This window comes from Clavelina lepadiformis, chromosome 5 (assembly GCF_947623445.1).
Source record: "Clavelina lepadiformis chromosome 5, kaClaLepa1.1, whole genome shotgun sequence".
In the NCBI taxonomy this organism is placed as follows: Eukaryota; Metazoa; Chordata; class Ascidiacea; order Aplousobranchia; family Clavelinidae; genus Clavelina; species Clavelina lepadiformis.
In genome coordinates, this window is record NC_135244.1 from 3,438,121 (window position 1) to 3,453,496 (window position 15,376).

A 15,376-nucleotide genomic window follows, 5' to 3' on the forward strand; every position below is an offset into this window, starting at 1 on the left:
TTAGCAGCTTGGCTCATTTCAAGATTGAAAAATAGTCAAGCTCCTACTGAATACCCACGGACAATGCAATGATGCGACTGCTCTGCATACAAACATCCTGCTGTGACTTATTTTGTACCGGTATGTACAATTTTGGGATACGTCGATTCTAAAACAAGTTTTTAAAACTAACGAAGTTAACGGAGTTTTTGAAATATATAGTCTTCAAAATATCATTAGATAGACTATATGAGTTAAGATCATTTGTCTTCTTAAAACTTGCTGTTATCTGGTAAATTATATTTCTTAATGGAATCTTGCCTGATCGTGATGCTGTGTTTCAAGTCGCCACAGACATTATTATTGCGAACCATAATAAGCAAGTTGGACATTTAAGCTCTATCCGAAAGCAACTGACGAGAAACGTACTCTGCGATGCGCATGCGCAAAACGTGACTTTGATTTTGTTTTATAAATAAAATTATTATACAGTACAAAAAGTTACAAAATTTCAGAAAACGATAAAAAGTTGAAAGAGCATTTAGCATCACAAAGTATAAGGCATCTACGATGCCAAGACAGGACTTTTGCTATTTGTGGGTTTGGTAAAGCATTAATTGTCAGGCTGCGTGTATAATCTGCATTTAGAAATCGAAGTTTCAAATGCAATTCTCAAACTTTCTTACTTAATTTGAAAAATTCAATGAAATGTTTGTTTAAGAAATACAGTATATAATAAAGTTTTTACTTTCAGCCTATATGCTCGAAGTATAGCTAATACTATACAAAAGTTGCGGGACTGATTACCTCGCGTTTAAAGCAAGTCTGAGATCGCAACACGATGTAAGCCACATTAATGGTAACCAACTTAATTAATCTTTGCCAAGTGAATTCAAAAAAATCAACGCTCTTATACTTTCATCTACTGCAATTTCCAACCAAATCATTTAACATTTTTCGAACGACCCTCGTCGTATCTTATAACTCTATAATTTTATGTCCACGCTCGGAATACCTAAAAACCTAATGCAAAAACTCTCGTAAAACTAAGTAAAACATCATCGGAATAATTGGAAATCTTACGCAATGTTAGTCTTAGGCAGTAAGTTTCTCACGCGCAAGTGTTTTTGGAAGGCAGCTTGAAAGAAGCCCTTGCTTTGAAAATGTTCGGATGTTGTAAACGATTTAAAAAAAGTTTGTAGCGCGAAGCATATGCGTCGACGTTAAAAACTTATTCACCGTTACATGTGTCTTTGTTTTATTTATTTTAGTTTTATTAATTGGCGCGATGAGGACAAAAAACAAGACCATAGTTGATAGAAGCCATGCTGCCCTAATGTCCCAGAAAAAGCAACAATGTCTATCTACTGTATAAGGTTAAAAACGTGAATGAAAATAATGATGATATGAGCTTGCTAGTTGCCAGTGACAGCTATAGCTCGCGTATTAAACCCGAAGTAAATTCAAAAAAGAAACCAGTACGTGTTTGAATCATATGTTGCCACCGAGTGGCTATAATTTCTGAACTTTACTGTAATCGCTACGTCATTATTGACGATTCCTTATTTATGTTAACGTCATGCGTATATTTGCGCGTCGTTGTGTCGCCTACAAGGGTAATTTCCCCTGATTATGTTTCCTGGATAGGTAATTTATGAACTTGAACTACCTGGCTACAAGCTTTCGTGCCAGGTTACAAGCCAATTCAGTATATTTTTAGCAAAAGTTTCCAGCTAACTCAACCAAACATGTTTTTGTCACAGAGACAATGGCGATAAACAAACGATGTGATGTTTTGACAGATTAGAAAAATATTTTCAAGCTTTATTACTGGAAAATCAAAATTTTGCAGCAAAATTTTGATTAAAAGCGGATATAAAATTTTTTAATTAAATAGCTCTTTTAAAACTTCAGTCTGAGTTTAGCTCTTCAAACCTATAGGCAGGGTCTCGGTTTAAACTAAAAAATAAGGACGAGTAGGATACGAAAGAAGAATACTACCTTAAGCAGTGCAGAACAGGAGAAGGCAATCAATGTTCCTAAAAAAAACAAACAAAAACGAGACACTAGAAATACGGACGATATGGCAACCCCCCTATAGGCCTAACACCTTCCACAAAATTGAATGATCAAATTATACAAGGTTAAAACCTTCGCAAGTTGTCGTATATCCGATGAAGTGTTTGCTTGCGTTGAAAAGGTTTTACAACCGATTTTACAAGCTTTTTTTATAGCGATTAGTAAAATGAAAATTGAACTAAAACGCCGATACTCAGAAATTGTAAAAATGATTTTATTGCGAATCGTTAATCTTAGAAATTACACCAGAGCAGCAGCCTAAAGACTTTCATTTTAAAAATCACGTAACCAAGAAATCGTAAGTAGTTATAATCAGCTTACAAAAATTTTAAAAACATTTAGTTTTAGTAGCCTACGTTAGAAGGTAGTTATAGTAAGACCTAAGAAAGTTTTATTTTGGACACCTTTGCTATGATTTATTTGTAATAAGTTACAGCAGCCTATACCGTATATACAATGTTTTGGTTTGTAATTTATTGGTACGATACATGCATAGATATAAGTTTTCAGCAAGCAGATTTAGCAACTGCGGTTGAAGTCAACCTTTGAAGAAACTTTTGATACCAACAATGAAGACAACTTATCTGAGCCTTATTCTATCCTCCATGCTTGTGTGTGCTTGTGTGGGAAACCCTGTACAACGTTGTCCTGAGTAAGTCAATGTTCTTTCAAGAATTAAAGAAGTTGACATAAAAAACGATGGATTGTGAACATTGTTTAGGATCAACTGAATAAAAGACTAAACACGTGTACCAAAGCTGATTAAAATACTCTTTCAGCGTTTGCATAGCTGTATACGATCCAGTCTGTGGCAGCGATGGCGTTGTTTACTCAAATTCATGTTCTTTAGCGATAGCATCCTGTCATACACAGTGAGTCTCTAACTCTGTTGTCTATGTTTGAGTGACTTAGACATCCATACCTGCCCGTCAAATGCGGTCACGTTATATGGTATCACATAAAGTATCTCTGTAATAATCTTCTATTGTATGATCGGCCAAAAATCTGGGTATTTTTAACAGGAAGAGAATAACGAAAGCGAAGTTTCCAGACAAAAAATGCCCCGATTGTAAGCTGTGTGGCGGAGGCATGGCTATCTGACCAGTTCTTTAAAATATTAATTATTAATACATCTGACTGGTGTGATTATAATTGCAAAATGTGTACTGTGCATATACAAATGTAATAGTTGTAATAATAAATGTAATATACTATTTACAAATTGATGTAATTTGACAAACTGTATCAAGTTAAAATAAAAACTTTTATTGGTACACTGTAGTTGTTGTTTGGCTTCTCAAAACTTGCAACTTGGTTTGGTTCCAGAAAAACGTGATCGTGATTATAAATGTCTGTGCATTCCACATTCGTCTGACGGAGTTAGGATTGCATTGAGGAGGGGGGAACGAGTGTTTAAGGCGAGGTCTAAAATTCCACGTTTGTCCACCCGGTTTAAAATGCACGGAGCGACATAATTTTATGTTTTTAAACCTAAAAATACTTTGATTAACTGGTTGCTAGCAATTTATGTTGTACAATTTTGAAACGCTGTAAGCTACAAAATACTATTATAGGCCTATATTTCTAAGTTATGTGCTAGTCGATAAGTAGGCCCAAGTACAAGCATGAAAATGCTATGAACGAAAACGAATGAAGACGTAAAACACCTATGTATATGGCCCTCAAAAATTGGGTTCGTGGTGGAGTATGGCTTAATTATCTCCTTCGCCCTAAATACGCTAAAGTGGCCAGCACCTTCGAACAGTCCTAATATTTGCTTATTGTCGAGATTTTGGATCAACGCTCAGAAAAATGCAGGTTTTTATTTCGATCAGTCCATAGGCGGTATCGAAGTTATAACAAAACATGTCTTACCATGGTGCATATATAATTTATTTTAAATGCTTTTTAGACGATACAACTATTATACTGCATTTTATCCTTTCAAATGACTTATGAAACGAAATGACTTACGCTACACCTTGCAGCACAAAACCATAGGTTACCATTATGTAATTCTGAAAATCTCATCGTTCCTTTATAGGCCTATTGTCATTACTCAGTAGGTAACTTCTTTGGTGTTGCGGTTGGGTCGACAAATAAGCCTTCCCAAAATATGATTGGATGTGACATTTGTTTTTGAGCGAGCGGTCCCTTGCAATGGCACTAAATTTCAGCTTTTCAAGGAAAACAAAATTCCATAAATAATAACATTTGACCAAACACTTTATAATATTTTTTGAAATTATGAATCACGTTGTGGATCATCACTATGAGTCACAACCTTTATTATTACATCAAGTTTATATTGCGCCAGTTTATTACGTAGATAAGTCAGCACTCATTGTTATATACGCCATTGTCAAACAAAGCGGCTTCCACTTGCTAAATATTTGCAAACTTGTTGTATGAGCATTTCAACCGACTACAAGTTTTCCGATAACAGTTAAAATGACGACACCTGCACAAAACAAGTTTAATATACTGTAGGACATCAACAAAAACTATTACTCGTTGAGTAGGTAGACGAAAAATATATCTAGAAAAACAACTTTGATGGAGAATGCTTGCTTTCTGAAAAAAAAACATCAATTGAACACGTCAGAAACGCAGACAGTTTCGATGTTGTAACCACGTGATCAAAAACATCTATAAAATATAAAAAGCGCTAAAACTACTGTCAGTCATTAGTTGCTTTGGGTCGTATAAAGCATATAGTTTCGAAGTGTAATTGTAAATCTAAATGCCTATATGACAAATTTTTAATAGATATTTTCAGCAATATTTGTAGGCAAACGTATTAAGTGTAAGATTTAATTAAAGAAGGTTTTGATACCAACAATGAAACAAATTTATTTTGCCGTGTTTCAAGTGCTCGTTTTGTGTATGCTTATGTTTAGATGTATGGGAATACCAATTGAATCATGCCCTCAGTAAGTTAATATTTTGTGCAAAACTAAGTGTAACAAAAACTTAACACAGCTACGTTAGCATGCTAATTAAAGCACTTGTTTAGAATTTGTCCAGCTGTCTACGATCCAGTGTGCGGCAACAACGGCGTCATCTTTTCAAACTATTGTACACTAGGAGTAGCTGCTTGCAACTCGCCCTGGTGTGTTCCTATATCTTGTTGTTTATGCAGTTTGTATGAAATTTTTACCCAAGAATGATATGGATTATGTTTCGAACTTAAACTATATGGTTAATTTATATTTGACGGTAGTATTCTCACGAAATAATTGATTTTTTTTGCAGGGAGGACATCAGGGAGGCGACGGACCCAACGAAAACCTGCCCCGATTGTTTGCTATGCGCTGGCGGTGGAATTCATGCCTGACCACAACTGTTCCAGATACTGTGAAGTGTCAACATTACATTTAACTCGTGTTTACTTACTCTACATAATTGCAAGATATACAGTACAAATAACTGTGATTGACTTTGGCAAACTTTAATCTGGTATAAACACGTCAATTGATATAATTGGAATTTCTTTGCAAAGGCTGAAGGATGCTTTATAAGAAAATTATATGAAAACGAATTGCGTTAAAAAAGTTGGCAATGTGTAGAATGTAATGTTTGACGTATGACATATGACGATAACATATGAAGATTTATTTATATCAAGCGCTTTTACAACGAAAGGTGTGTTGACTCAGGTTACTTATGGCAGCAATTTAACACAAAACTAAATTGAAAGCAGCACGTGCGCTTGTCAAGAGAAGCTGTGACCGAATGATTGACCGCTGTGTGCAAACGCAATTAAAACATAAAACACCGAAATCGCTTTAGCGACAAATTAGGCTACAAACATAACACAATAGAAACATTAAACAGAACAGAACACTCACCAAAGACCCCCAATTTCTTATTACCATGACCGATGTGGAAAAAAAAGCATGGCTCTCTTTCACCGAAGTTGTATCTAAATTTCTTGGAAATACTAAAGATCCGGATTACCAAAATATTGTAGAAAACATGTTGGTTTCTTATCAAGCACTTGGATGTCTAATGAGTTTAAAGGTTCATTTTCTACGCGCACATTTGGACAATTTTCCTAAATTTCCTACTTAAGTAAGGTAATAGTATTTTTAAAAGCGCCCAAGGAAAAACTATTGCACAAGCAATATTAAAAAAATACATAATGATAGTCAAACAAAAAATTGCATGTGCACTTGTACAATGCTTGGCAATGTTATAAGAATGACTTCGAATAGTAAAACTTAGATACTATATTCTATCCTATCACAATGTTAAGAAAAGTTTTGAGGCAGCATGTCGATAATGTTAACATAGCTCTACAAGTCTACATGGACATGTAAAAAAGCAGTTGTAAAGAAAACACATGAAGGCAAATTAATGGACAGCTATGTAACTAAAATTAGCTCAATGTTACTGTTATAAATGGTTCTACGACAATTAACCGTGTGAAATTGACCGCGAACAAACTAACCGGGGACAACTGACCGTGACGTAAATTGACCTAGAACCAACTGACTGGAATCAAAATTGACCGTGAGGTAAATTGACCGTGCAAGTGCTGAATTATTGTGTTTAAGTTGATGGTAGTATATTAGATGTAAAGCAAATATTTGTTTGTAATTATTTCGTTTTTTTAACAAAATTTATTTTTATTTCAATACAAATTGAAACATTTATTTAAATAAACAAAAAGACTTCCGGAAATACGAGTAATACATTAAAACAACTTCGCTGCAAAACACATATGACACTACATAATAAGGGCACTAAAATTTACACAAACAGTTATTTGACAAATAAGGAAGTTTATTGCACAAATTGTAGGTTGTGGGCGATGCCTCTGAGAAAATCTAATATGTCACGGTTTGCAAAATCTTCAACGATGGTTTTAAGTGGCGCATCCAGATCCTTATATTTTCCCCTTTTGGCAGGAGGGCCTTGGGCACAGAGCGCCTCAATCTTGTTTTTGTTTATGTTCTGCAATTTCCTCAAAGCTTCTATAAATTTCCAAATGGTTGGGTGTTGCATTGATAACATCTTGTTTATTAGATTGTGGTGACCTTCAACTTTGTTGTTGGTTCTGGCGTCGCCATTTAACACCCGAACATGGACGTTCCAGAAGTCATGTGAATATGGCGGGTCTCGTCGGCGAGCCCGAAAGCGACGCCCGATGTAAGTACACTCAAAGTAGTCGAGAAGCGGAAGCATTTCATCAGGCACAACTTCCTCTAATGTTTCAAAAGCCTCAATTAGATGCTGTATTGGAACAAATGCCAAAGCCGGTATGTGACGCAGCAGTAGTGCAAATTCTGGATCATTTTGATACCTTCTTTGAAGTCCGATTTTCTGCATGTGCTTCCTAACATTTTGATTTAAATGAAAAAAACAACCACTTACTGTGAGGTCATCATAGTCAAACACCATCCGAATTGCATTTATTGCAGACATTTCAAAATCAACCAAAAAACTTGTTGGATGTGCATTTGGTATCAGTTGCCACACTGCGCGAAATAACCGCTCATATGTTTCTTGTGCTTTGTTCGGTAGTAAACAGTAAAACGCTGGGACAAGGTCGCCATGTCGTGAAGCATGGATAGAGTAAACCTGTGAAAATATTGGCGGGGTAACCTTGAACGTCCCATCAGCTTGCCAGTTTTCTGATAATTCTAGTACTCTTTTGCTCTCTTCGGTGCCAAAAATTAATATCCTATTTTCTTCAGCTCCCGAGTCATACTGCAAAAAAGTTCAGACCCCTTAGCATCATCTAAAAGAATATGTTTGTATGAGTCAGGTATTTCTAAATCTGTGCAGTTCCGTGGATTTGCAGGTGCTGAAACAGTCCTAAGTCGTGTTCGTTGTATTGTTTTTTTCAGATTTTTTTCCACAATAAGCGCTCTGACGGCACCTGGCAATCCCACTGTCGCGTCAGATATGATATTTGCTGGTGTGGACATATCGTTAGCGTTGCCCGCGCGTTCCTTGACGACCGTAAGTAGTTTGGCCACTTGAACATGTCTCTCTTCTTGCAAGTGACTGTGTTCGTGCAACTCTTTCGTGACTAAGCCATCTACAGTATGGAGACGTGCCTTACAAGAACTCTTGTAGTAATTGCTGCATCTCCAGAATGTAGTTTTCCCGTCTAAACTTTGTCCATCTCTCCAGAAAATGTAATGGTTGTAAACTAATTTTTTCTTACCTCTCTCTGAGATTACTTCTGCCATTTTCAGACCTTAAAAATCAGTTTTATACTAAAAGTGTCGGCATCTAGTATGCAAAAGTATCTCAATCACGTGGCTAACAAATATAGGCATTACAACGGGTTTACTGGCAACTCACTTAAACAAGTCAGGCTAACAACTGCAATACACATACTAAATTGGCTGGGATTAAAGCTGATGCGCGACTAGATATAACACAAAGAAACTGGAAGCACATGGTTAGCAAGCAGGTCACGGTTCACAATAAACAACAATGCTAATTTGGACTACTTATTTCATACAATTGTACGGTTAAAATGCATAGCGGTTGATTTGTGTCGTCGGCCAATTTGTTGCCGGTCAGTTGATCAAGACCAATTGTCGCCGGTCAATTGACGTGATCCCGTTATAAATATGGTGACATGCAAACAAATTGGCAGCAACAAAAGCCACCTTTTTAAGCAAAACCAACAATTTTGAAAATAATCATATCTTTAAAAATAAGTTTAAGTTGCTTTTACCATTTTAGGACAAAGACCAAAACTTTTACAAATAACATAGGTATTGTTGGTTCCATGACATATGACCGCGGGAAAATGACCGCGAACAAACTCACCGGGGACAACTGAACGTGACGTAAATTGACCGCGAACAAACTAACCGGGAACAGACTTACCGGAATGAAAATTGACCGGGAGGTAAATTGACCGTGCAAGTGCTGAATTATTGTGTTTAAGTTGATGGTAGTATATGATATGTAAAGTAAATATTTGTTTGTAACTATTTCCTTTGTTTTTAACAAAATTTTTTTTTTATTTCAATACACATTGAAACATTTATTGAAATAAACAGAAATATTTCCGGAAATACGAGAAATACGAGTAACAACATTAAAAGAAGTTCACTGCAAAACACATATGACACTACATAATAAGGGCACTAAAATTTACACAAACAGTTATTTGACAAATAAGGAAGTTTATTGCACAAATTGTAGGTTGTGGGCGATGCCTCTGAGAAAATCTAATATGTCACGGTTTGCAAAATCTTCAACGATGGTTTGAAGTCGCGCATCCAGATCCTTGTATTTTCTCCTTTTGGCAGGAGGCCCTACACCCTACAAGGGGCCAACAAACCCTACGAGTGGCAACCTTGACTGCAATACACATACTAAATTGGCTGGGATTAAAGCTGATGCGCGACTAGATAGTGAATTAGAATTTTGACCTTTTGACGGCCAATTTATCGACGGTTAATTTCATCGCCGGCCAATTTACGTCACGGTTAATTTGATCGCCGGCCAATTTGTTGCCGGTCAGTTGACCATTACCAGTTGTCGCCGGTGAATTTGTTCACGGTCATTTCACGTGATCCCGGTATTGTTTTTCTCGAATTTTACCACTGACAGCTTTGTGTCAATGCTTTAGTTAGCTTCATTTTTAACACTACAATATCTTTCTTGGATTATAAACACAGTCTGATTAAAATGAAAAGGCATTAATACTTGGTCGTCATTTTGAAACTCAAATTTATTTTACGAATGTAATGCAACAATCGGTCTTTATCAGCTATTTCTGTGTCAAAATAGTATATTTCATGGCTTATCAAACTGTTGTTTAAATTTAGACAATCCCACATCACATCCATAGTAATGTCTTATTTTGTAAGACGAACATATTGTAGACTATCCAAAGTGCGGTTTTAAAACGTTTCTGTCAAAACACTGACAACAGTAACCAATTAACCATCAAAAATCGCTTTAATTTCCAGATTTTCAAGTTTTGCCATGGTTCTCAAAATTTCCACAATGACTGTGGTTTACATCTAACCCATATTTAGTTTGTTTATTTTAAACATTATTCATTTGTTGGTGAAATCTTAGAAAATATTGACAACCACTTTACTGTCACAAGGTTACAAGTAATTAAAAGCAATTCCGTGTTAAATTAAAAAAAATTATGATGCTATTCAAGTTTAGCAGGGTATTTATCAATTGCCACAATCAGTTAAAGGTTCTTCAATCAGTTGTGTAAAGAACGAATCAGTGAACACTGATTAAAGATTACATGATTATAGCAAGCACTGAGCAAATACATTGCAAGCCAGTCTGTAGAGTAAACAGGAAAATAATACATGCTGGAAAATGGACTAACACTAAAAACTATCCTGTCAGTAAAAACACTGGTAAGTAGTTGTGTAATCTTGTTGACTGTGTTTTTACCTCGTAACTTTTCACAATTAACAGATTAAAAAAAATTAAAAATCTTCTGGGAAATTTTTGGTCTTCATATCTGGAATATTCCATGTGAGAATTATTAATAAAAGCGCTTTTCTTATTTGACAGTCTAAAACATGCATGTGTGCTAACTGCACGAGTCGTTAGGGCTGATTGTTGTTAATTAATTATTGCTTGATCGATTGTTTGTTAGTTTGACTCCATCGATAGTGAGTTTATCAACCCCTGATATCCTAGCTGAGCATCACAGTACCAACACCAACTGTCAATGTCTTGAATATTTATGTATTATTGATTTTTAAAGAAACGGTTACTGCTCTCAGAGCACAGAATAGAGTTGCATTCAGTAGACTGTGAATATTGGACTGCCGTTGATAGTTTCCACTATTGAGAACTAACGCATAAAACGGATTATTGCTTTGAGTGTCTTATTCAATGTGCATCACGCACTGCTAAGTGAGAACTCATATCAAAGTGTTAGCATTGTAATTGCTCCTTGATGAAACAGGTCCTTTTAATTTTTTAAAGTTTTTGGTCAGCTTTTAAACAAAAAAGAAAACATCTTCTTTGCTTCAAATACAGCTTCAATTTATTTTTTGGTTTCGCCTAAATTTGGGTTGCACTATGAAAGGATAAAAATAGGCGAAAATTCTGCTCTGGCAATCTGCAATAAAAGCAGTTCAAAAACAATTCTATAGAAAAATAATTAATAGTTTCCTTTAAACCATTTATTTGTGAAAACGGTCAACATTATCTGAATAAAAAACATCCACACTGCATTTAGTTTTCCTTAAGCAGTCTTCAAGCTGCACACACTCATGGTTAGAAGTTTGCAAAGATTGTGTGAAGTTAAGTAGTTTTAAACTATTTTCCTTCATCAGCAATTGGCAAATTAGGGAAATGTCCAGTGTTGACAACTTTATACGCAGGTGTACAACGGTTTTCAAATAATCACCATTTACTCCCCATTGAAGAAACTTGTTTACGCCATCACCAAAACCAATTAAATTTAATGTATGAAGTTCGGTGTTGTTCATCACCATACTCTGAAGAGCTGGTACAATGCTATCATCAGGCACTTTATGAGTCCTTACAGTAAGACTAATTAAATTTGACCAAGGTTTTGACTCACACATTGAGTCTGATTCCATACTATCACAAAAGTGTTGAGCGAAGGCATTATCCACAACACTGTTCTGGTCTGTGCAATGATAAACATTCAAGTAAACTTCTGCTAAGGACATGCAAATAGAACCAATAGGTAGGATTGAAGCTAGTGAAAAACAGCCACTCAATTTCAATTCACAAAGATTATGGCTGAGCATTGTAGAAAAATAAACCAGGTTAGCATCCAGTAGGTATGGATATTCAAGATAGAATGATTTCAGATTAGGTACACACTTCGCCATCATTGTCATGTTTACTTTGTCGTTTTGCAATTCGGTAACTGCCAGTGGAATCGGTGGCCACTGTGTCCCTAATACCTCTAACTCGAGTGGCCTTGGACCACAATTAAAATCGCATAACCAAGCGATTCCCTTCCAAGCTTGAGCATGCGAAAACCGGATGAGCTGTGGACACCAATACATAAACATGGAAGCAATGAAATTTTGCACAATGGGGCAATCGACACCAAGCATGTCAAATGTTCTCAATGTCTTGGCTACTTCAGTTCTGCAGTTGTTGATCACAAACAAGCCGCTTAAACTTTTATAACTTATCTTTCTTGGCAAAGTTAAGTTGTCCGAAATGTCCAAAGAAAGCAATTTAACACAATAACGACCAATAGCTTCCAGTACATTCCCGTCATATTGAATTTCACTCATAACCAGGATTTCTAAAGAATGAGAAAAATTGGTCACGAGTTTAGTCAAGCATTTAGCTGTGATTTTTGAACATCTTGACAGGTTCAATGCAGATATGTTGGAACAATATTCCATGACATACTGCACATTATTATCATTAATTATTTCATGCGGACAATTAGAAAAGTCCAATCTAGTAATCAAATGGCACATTAGTTGCAGACTAGGTTGAAAGTTCCATGGCATAGTTTCTATAAAACGATCAAATAAGATGTGTGCCAAATCCCCTGAAAGATCTTTGAAGTACGAATGCTTGATAAGTAACAGAATACCATCTCTATAATGAAAGTGTTTAAGATGTTCTGCGATATATTCACAAATGACCTTGCTAGCAATAGTTTCAAGTGAGTCAAAGGTAATTAATCTTGGCATTTCGTCTTGACAGTATTTCATGAATTTTCTTCTGTGCTTTTCAAAAACACTATTTTTTGCCAAATAATCGTAACTTACTTCACAGAGAACCTATTATGCAAATGAAAACAAAAATTAGATTTAAGCTCTTTATCAAAAATAAAATATTCTACCTTTCATGCAAACAAATTAAAGAATGGATATTGGTACAATAATATATATAAAAATAAACTAAAAAAACTGAAAACAACATATTTTGCAAAAAGTTTTTTAAAAATGCATACCAGTACACTTTAAAGGTAATGTATATTTAAGCATCAAGGTACAGTTCCAGTAAAACACTTTCTCACTTTCATCTTCTTTGTTTTTACGTAGCTTGCACATTAAAATACCAAGTTTTTTTTAACTGAGGACATAATTATGTTTTAGGTTACTTTTTCAACGCTCAGTTTTTCTGACTTTTGGGGATTTTACAATTAAAAAGGCCATTTTAAGCATATATCTACCTAGAACGACGAAGCGCATCAATTACTTTCAATTTGAGTTACTTCTCTTCATTTTACGGATCTTTTTTGGTGGGAGGCCGCCTAGACAGCTCTTCTTAGGCTGCTACATCCTACCTGGCCTTTAATGTAATTCGATAGCCTACGCCTTACCCTCCTACAGCACAGTATGGCATTGATTTCGGCTTATCTCAACAGATATAAACATGCATTAAAAGAATCCTTCGAAACTATGTCAACAGTAGGTGTAGGTTACTTACAACTGCAGTAGGGCAGCACTATCTACTAACTTTTGCTAGGCCTATAGATTGCAAACGTGCGCAACACATTGTTATTGCTTATGATCCAGCCTGGAAAATCAGTCAAGCATACAAAACATTTTGTCCTCTCATAAACATCAAACTTTTTTTTTGTTCATAGGTTCCGTGCTTCTAGAATTTGCCGTTTTGTAGTAAACGGATATCTTATGACCCAAACGATATTTACTGCGGGTATTGGCTTGATTCCAGGGTTAACTGACTCTCGCGGAATCAAATGTCCGTGTCCCGTAAAATTGAGGTTATCTGGCATACAGTTTTACACACTATTACACATATAGGCCTACAACAACGTAACAATATTGAGTGGGTTGAATCGTCCGCGGGTTGAATCGTCCGCAAGTTGAATCGTCCGCGGGTTGAATCGTCCGCAGGTTGAATCGTCTGCGGGTTGAATCGTCTGCGGGTTGAATCGTCTGCGACTGCGGGTTGAATCGTCCGCAGGTTGAATCGTCCGTGGTTTGAAACGTCCGTGGGTTGAATCGTCCTAGGTTAAATCGTCCGCGGGTTAAATCGTCCGCGGGTTAAATCGTCCGCGGGTTGAATCGTCCGCAGGTTGAATCGTCTGCGGGTTGAATCGTCTGCGGGTTGAATCGTCTGCGACTGCGGGTTGAATCGTCCGCAGGTTGAATCGTCCGTGGTTTGAAACGTCCGTGGGTTGAATCGTCCTAGGTTAAATCGTCCGCGGGTTAAATCGTCCGTGGGTTGAATCGTCCTAGGTTAAATCGTCCGCAGGTTAAATCGTCCGCGGGTTAAATCGTCCGCGGGTTGCATCGTCCGTGGGTTGAATCGTCCAACCACCCTTATGAACATCTATTCCTTGACGTTCCAATTTTTCTATATTATTTTTATCACAACCCAGTGATCGTCATTGATTATTACTAGGGCAAGTTTTTGCAACTTTTGCAACTTTTTTTTACAGCTTCCGGCAGCTTCCTAAATACTCAGAATTTATGTAGTATGATGTTTTAAGCTGTTTGTAAGAATTTTATATTGCAACTTTTTGCAACTTTTTTCTATTTTTCATGCAACTTTTTACTGCAACTTTTATTAAGTATTGTGCAAAATGTGAAGGAGTGATTTAAAAAACATGCTATAAAACTTTTTCTAGTATGTTTCTATTCTCTTTGCTTTGCATAACAAAGATATATGTGTTGGATTAGCTGCATCTCAATGTTATCTATGACGCAACACTTGGCTTGCAAGCTAAAAGTTTAACAACCCCAGCCAAGCACGACAGTGCTCCAACTAAATTAGAAGTGGAAGTATGACTTGGCTTTTGGCCAAGCCTGCACAAACGGGAACAGGTTGTGTCTAGTCTTTCGAGGTCAATTTTTGTTGAGATAGCTTAGTTAGTTGCAGACCTAGAGGGTTTGGGGTGTGGTATTTGACTTGTTTTGGGGGGAGGGGAGGGGTGGGTTAACGCTTTGCTGTTTGGCTTTTTGCAGAAAATTATTTCCGCATTGCGTTATTTTCTTGCTGCGTACCGGCAAAAAATGTTATTTTCGGCGGTCTCGCCAAGCCGTCCGTGAAATGGGAAAGTACCAAATTTGACAGCTCTGCAGGAGCTGACAGCGATATGCTGTCATGTAGGTTTCAAACCTATAGATATAGAACATAAAAATGTATACATGATCGATTGTATAGCGAAGAAAGAAACGGAACAAGCAGACACTCTGCAAATCTTAAACTGTTGGGTTATACAACGGATCCTTTCGAGTATCTCATACCCTAATGCTTTTAAAAACTTGTGCATAAATGCAACTTTTTACTACAACTTTTGTTAAAATTAAGTGCAACTTTCTCACGTTTTTCGTGCAGCAAAAACTTGCCCTAATTATTACTATTGATTAGTAATGACTGAATA

The 15,376-nt window shown here is 36.3% G+C and overlaps 1 protein-coding gene across 3 annotated transcripts; it reads left to right on the plus strand.

The window, feature by feature from the left end:
• Positions 1 to 71: 71 nt before the first annotated feature.
• LOC143460657 (turripeptide Lol9.1-like) lies at positions 72 to 5,715 on the plus strand. Of its 3 annotated transcripts, none has more exons than XM_076958255.1 (3): positions 72 to 2,710; positions 5,075 to 5,170; positions 5,314 to 5,715. In XM_076958255.1, exons 1-3 carry the CDS (start codon positions 2,628 to 2,630, stop codon positions 5,393 to 5,395), a joined length of 261 nt encoding a protein of 86 aa, XP_076814370.1. In that variant the 5' UTR covers positions 72 to 2,627; the 3' UTR covers positions 5,396 to 5,715. The 3 variants fall into 3 exon arrangements, with proteins under 3 accessions (XP_076814370.1, XP_076814371.1, XP_076814369.1); XM_076958256.1 differs by lacking the exons at positions 5,075 to 5,170; positions 5,314 to 5,715 and adding exons at positions 2,838 to 2,930; positions 3,081 to 3,330; XM_076958254.1 differs by lacking the exon at positions 72 to 2,710 and adding an exon at positions 4,692 to 4,991 and having other exon boundaries at positions 5,314 to 5,710.
• Positions 5,716 to 15,376: the final 9,661 nt, after the last annotated feature.

Bases quoted from the DNA above. Each gene is read 5' to 3' on its own strand.
- LOC143460657 (XM_076958254.1), top strand. From the start codon at position 4,900: ATGAAACAAATTTATTTTGCCGTGTTTCAAGTGCTCGTTTTGTGTATG. The intron at 4,992-5,074 runs GTAAGTTAATAT...GCACTTGTTTAG, and splicing joins CCAATTGAATCATGCCCTCA to AATTTGTCCAGCTGTCTACG. The intron at 5,171-5,313 runs GTGTGTTCCTAT...TTTTTTTTGCAG, and splicing joins GCTGCTTGCAACTCGCCCTG to GGAGGACATCAGGGAGGCGA.